The 6,178-nt window shown below is 36.8% G+C and overlaps 1 protein-coding gene across 1 annotated transcript in view; it reads right to left on the reverse strand.

Moving 5' to 3' along the window:
* Window positions 1-6,178, reverse strand: part of LOC108970892 (protein turtle) — a gene marked incomplete at its 5' end in the record, with an annotated part of 54,491 nt that overhangs the window by 23,659 nt on the left and 24,654 nt on the right. The window contains one exon of the mRNA XM_018936589.1: window positions 235-318. Coding sequence (XP_018792134.1) covers window positions 235-318 — 84 coding nt within the window. The remainder of the gene's footprint in view (window positions 1-234; window positions 319-6,178) is intronic.

Consider the following 6,178-nt stretch of genomic DNA (forward strand, 5'->3'; position numbering starts at 1 on the left):
CACCTTTTGTAAATTCCAACAATGCATGTTTACGGCTCGTCTAACAGCATGTGGCATAAAACGCATATACTAATATTAATTGGCTTAACTATGTGTTATACTTAACGGTGTGAATGCTGTTATTTAATTGTTTAACTGTGTTATATATAGGTATGTAAGCAATCATGTATGTGTATGTAGGCAGCTTATGTATGTATGTATGTAAGTAAAAGCATAAGAAAATCGTGTAAATACCTTTCAATTTTAATTTTGGCGGTGAATAAACGATCGAACCATTCGAATCGGTATGAAAATAAATGTCAAAATACGCTAAAAGGTCTGCAATGAAACACAAAAAAAAAAAAATAAACAACAAATGGAAAATGAAAAACAAAAGTGCAAAGCAATGAAAATGAATTGTGGTGAAATGAAAGGTGTGTGAGTGTGCAACTAAAATGTGGTGTTATTATTTAATATAACTGTGAAATATGGAAATTCGTGAAAGTGTGTATATTAAATTTGCCAGTTACTCTACAGTTAGTGACGCCGTTAGGTGGAAAAAGTGCGAAATGGAGCGAAATGAAAATWAGAAAGAGTTAAAGCAACAATGTTCGGACTTCGTACACGACTTTTTGCAAGCACAAATATACTTTAAATGTCGATGGTATATTTTTACAACTTTCCTTTCATATTATTGCTTTTCGCCTGTGCCACTTTTCGGCTTGATTGCCCTTCATATACATGCGCATTTTATATTAATGACACCTATGCTTGTATATATAAGCGAATTTATATTCATAGCTGCACATAYGTATGCGTTCGTACGATAATTAACTGCATTCAGCGAAATTCAATGCGTTCGCTGCACACAGCACATACATGCAACACAGCAACGAAATGAAAAAGCTGCCAACGCGGTCAACCTGACACGAATTGGCCACACACACGCTCACCGACATATCACAGGCACACACATACACACACCAGCTCATGCATTCAGCGCTGTTTGAGTCTCGCTTTAAAGCGAGTGTCCTTGCCACACTGCCTTGCAACATAAATACACATGCACAGTGGSCTGCGCATGTGTGTGCGTGTACTTTAACGCTGCCCTTCATCAGTTGTGTTGTGGCCGCATGCAATTTAAGTGCATTTAAGAGCGAAACATGCGCAATAATGCAGCGTTTTGCATAATATTCGCMGCGAATCGCTTAAATTCTCGCTTTTTTGCTTTAAACATGGATTGGCCTGTGCCATTGTGTGACCGGAAAATGCGCTAAAGAATATAGCAGTTTAAGCCTTGTTTCGCACTAATTGCGAGGCACAGGTATATACCGTTATTGTTGCGTCAATATAAGCACACACTCATAACTTTTAWAACGGCTTATTTACTTTATTTTTTAAGCATTTTAATTGTTATCTCGCAAAGGAAWCGTCGGTGGTTTGCACAAAAATTCATTTCGACAGCCAGCCTTGGTCCATATGGTCGGAATTGGGGTCATAAATACCAATTAAGCGATATCAAATGACTTACAGCCTTTATTTTAGCTTAAATACCCTTTCAAAAGGTTCATATGGCAATGTATGTATATTAGCGCGAGATGATTTTTTTCCATAAAATCGCGTATGCAAGGAATGTTCAGTGGATATTTCTGACCGAGACTATTGGCCTAAGCTCGGGTACGAGCCAACATTTTTTAAGTCGAGGGTGAATTCTGAATAACCGTTTGTAGAGGAGATATGCGAAATAGTTGTCCAGTTCTAACAAATTATGAAAATTTGCATACGCTTTAAATTTCTTTAGACCCATAGTATTGTGTGCAAAGTTTTTCGAAATAATCCGTGGAACATTTCCCGCATACGCGGTTTTTCCGTTTTTTGGCTCTCTCTATATCGAYCCGCACTAATGTACATATGTATAGTATATATAWTTTTTCTTTATGCCGAAAGTTTTTTCTYATATTTTTCCTATACATTTTCTATACGAAAAGCCTCTGTTGTTGTTGTTGTTGTAACGGCAGAATTCTGCCCGGTTGACAGTCCTTGGCCRGATAAAAATTCGGGTCCGTTCCGGATTTCGTAGACCCGACTGTCGTGCYTCTAAATCTATACTGTCAAGTACTTTGCAATATGTGAAGATGCCGAACATTCATTATCGCCATTAATCAGTCGCTTACCACCACTAGGGGCTTGCCAATCATCTAGTAAGCAGACGGGTTAACTTGCCTCTTTTTCTACCCTTCTGCGCCATAAAGCGGTCAGAGTATGTACGCTAAAAGAAATTTGGATCATCTACAGGGCACTCAAAGCTTTCATTTGCCACATCGATTCTCCGCCTAACAGCAMTAGAGCCATTGAAATCGCCAAAAATGCACTTTTCAGTTTTACATATCACCTTTTGGCGACCCRTAACCAGGATGACGCAAATTAATGTAAATTATCTTGCTGCACATTGCATCTTAATAACAGGTATCAAACGGCTAGCCTATAAAGGGTGCTTGGTGAATATCAGGGTGAGGAAGTGCAACTCCTAGAGGACATTCAGCGCTTCCTTTATGACGTTAGACTGAGATATTTTCTGGTATATATTTTGGTATATCAATTTTATCAATCTTGGAAGAGTGTACAACTGAATAGAAGATCTAGAGCGCCCATCAGCTGYTGGAAAATACTAATTTTTTTCTGTTCCAAATATGATGTTTCACCCGGTCGCCTGCCGAATTAAGTCGCTTGAGGTGGATGTGCTTCTTCGTCACCACTTTTTTTTCCACTGTCACCACTGGCAACATTTTGGTTTGGTTGGTTTATTTCAGATCTGAGATCTGTACTCACAGCAYCACATCAAGCAGTAAACTCTTTCGTAAAAGTTACTTCCCTTTAAAATAGTATTTTTCATGTGCAATTGACTGGAAGCGGAAAAAATATAACGACTGATTGTATGTTCTCTGCTGAAACTAACTTATTCATCAATTTGAAAGATGCCGGTTCTGCCACACATATTATATGTGCGTCTTTTCAATTTCAAGAAACTCATAATTAAAAAAATCAAAGTTTTCAAGGATTCAACTTTTCAAATTGGATCTGTTCAAAAGTATTGGAAATTTACTTGGGTTCGAAACTATTCAAAAGGCTCTATTATGTCTGCATCTTAAGTTTATRCTTTTCAGAGGTTTCGAATGATGTTTCATAAGCCCATCTGTGCTTCATTATAGCCTTATTCAGTTTACCGTTAATTCGCTCCAAGTTTTTACGGCTGACATACATTGAACACATATRAATCTTTGGTATTCTTAAAATATCGCCCTTTAACTGAAATATTCTGATTCGAAAAATATATATAAATATGTATATCGTAAGTTGTTTAGAGTTGTTATTGTTATTTTAAACGACTTATTTACCGACAAGCTGCACGCGCTGCAATTAYTATATATTTAGAGGGCTGACCGGCCTGACAGCTTAGCGTTAAGCGTATGTTGTTGTTATTTTGTTAACTAATGTTTTGTTATTGTTATGCAGTTTTTATTGTTGTTGCTTTGCCAGTCATGAACGGCCGTGTGCGAGTTTGCCAGCCTTGACACATATTTGCGTCATTTACACATGCACTCACTCACACACACACACACACAAACAAGCATGCATGCCAACGTCGTTTACTCGCCACCGAGGCTTTGCCAAGTGTTTCAGCTTMCAAAATTACAGCTTATATAACGGTACATATACATATATATATGCACATACATATATTGGTATGTGTGTGTGACAATATACAAATGTGGCCTTATAACGGTTGCTCGTTGGCACTAAACCGAGTGTGTGCGTGTGAAGCGGCGAGCGTTTGTAGGCGTGCCAGGGATCTTAAGCGTTTTGCTTTTTTCGSTCTCTCTTGTAAGCCGCTTTACCTTCAGCTCCGTTATTGTGCTGACTTCTCATTTTGTTGGTATTTTCAGTGGCCCAGCCAGCAGCATGTCCACAATTAAACTGCCTAACAGTAGATTTGCATACAGCTACACAAATATATATTAGTATATGCGCTCACACACACATACACACGTAAATATATGTATGAAGCGCGTTGAAGACTTGGTAATTCTCGCGAGTTTAAGTACTTTCAGTGTTTTTGTTTTCAAAAATTTAACGCATTTTTAAATGCATGTATGTATGTGTATGTGGATGTATGTATGCAAGTATATGTCTGTAAGCCATTGGATTTATTCACTTGCACTACATGCTCGTGTTTCTGTTGTTGYTTTTGCTGCTTATGACCGTGAACGCGTCTATGCGAAATAGCTGTATGTCTATATGCGTTTGTATGCGTGTGTATGAATGTGTGTGTGCGTGGGTGCAGCGATTTTGGTGCAAAGCATAAAATGTCTTAATGAAATCACATGGCGAATGCAAAAAGCGGCGCAACACAAAATATCTAATGGGCGATAAAGCGCTTTGGCGTAAGCGAGCAAACGAGTAAACGAAAATTGAAATAATTGATGCTTTTAACTGAAAACAATATACGGGGGGGAGGTAAAACTAACAGCGCCAGAGGAACACGAAATCCAGGGTTGCATTACACAACAACATATATAAAACGAAATACATACGAATTAGTATTTGTTTTTGTTTTTATTTTATGGTTTTTATATTTCTGTTTTCTTACTCTCTAAAACCTTAGTTTTCAAAATTTGGTTTTTCAACATTTTTCAACACGCATCACAGTTAGTACAGTACAGTTAGTCAGTCGGTTGGTCAGAGCGTAATTGTGGAGGTGGACAGAACAGTGGAGGCAGGGACACATTCCAAGTATTTTAAAGTGAAAAAGTACGAGCAAAGAAATTGTGTGCGTGCAAAAATATTGCAGTAACGGGAATTGTAAATATATTTAAAAATAGAATAAAAAATAAAATACAAAACGGAAATTAAAATTAAAAATAAAATTAGAAACTTAAAAAAATAAATAAAAAAAAAATAAAAAAGTTATATAACAAACAAACTCTAAACAGACTTATTTGTTCTCCGGTTTCATTCGTGTGAAGTAAGAGATACGTTTTTTCAGGGAAAACTTAAGACATTTTTAAATTGAGAGATTTTGCTGCAATTGTCTGGAACTTCTTAGATTTTTTGAGAATTCCTGGCGTAAGCTCTTAACTATGGCAAACTTAAAAGCACTCTTAAGACAGGAAAGCTAAAACTAMCACTGAGACGGCAGAGAACAGGCTGAATACTGAACCTTGCAACATTAATATCCTTACAAAAAAATTTCTTAGGATACGGAATATCTCAAAATCTCTGTGCGGCGATATCTAGTATCAACTCGAAATATTTTCAATAAGAAAGAGCCGGGCACCAGGGAAACAATAGAGCATATATCTCTTGTRCACTTGTCCCGCATTGGCAGGACTACGGTGTGAGCATCTGAAATCCCCGCGGTATGATACAATGTAGAAGGTATCGATAGCGAGTCCRCCGMGWCTGTTAAAATTCACGTCAWKTGTAGACATCCTGACTACTAATGACGACTTCCCTTGTACTTAGCAAGTCAACTCCATTCATACCTGATTAACTCAACTTTATAGTGAAACCTCAGTACATAACGGCTACTTGGTCCATAAGAAATTATAAAAATAAAAAGTATTTAAACTTAAGTCTTCACATACATAGCACAAGGAACCCGCACACTAAACTGTTATAGTGRGATCCCGCCTTCATAAACCTAAAGATATCGGGAACATGAAAGAGTCTCCAAAGCTCGCTAATTGAGAGCGCAATACTCTTAACGCTCTCTGAGTAAGGATAAGTGAACTTAATGCACCAAGAACTTCTACAATCTTACGATATTAGATTTTTATAATGAAGTTTGTGCCTTAATATCTTCTAATATSTTAGGAATACTCACATAAAATCCACGAAATAATTATCAAGCTTTGCAGAACCATAAAGTGACTACCCATTTTAACACAAGCTAATCCATGTTTTTGTAATGATATTCGAAATATTAAATTTCGAAAAGTAGTTAGCCAAAATATTAAAAAAACGTCAGGTGAAATTCTGTTTCTGTTTCTGTTTCTCTTTCTTAACTCACAAATCTAATATGGAAATATATCGTCACCGAAAAAGCAAAAACAACGTATCACAAAAGCAAAAAAAAAAAAAACGAAAGTTGTTGTCAGGTATAATAACCAATATATTACCATTTTATAACTCAAAGTTT

This window comes from Bactrocera latifrons, unplaced genomic scaffold (assembly GCF_001853355.1).
Source record: "Bactrocera latifrons isolate USDA-ARS-PBARC rearing strain unplaced genomic scaffold, ASM185335v1 scaffold_314, whole genome shotgun sequence".
NCBI lineage: Eukaryota > Metazoa > Arthropoda > Insecta > Diptera > Tephritidae > Bactrocera > Bactrocera latifrons.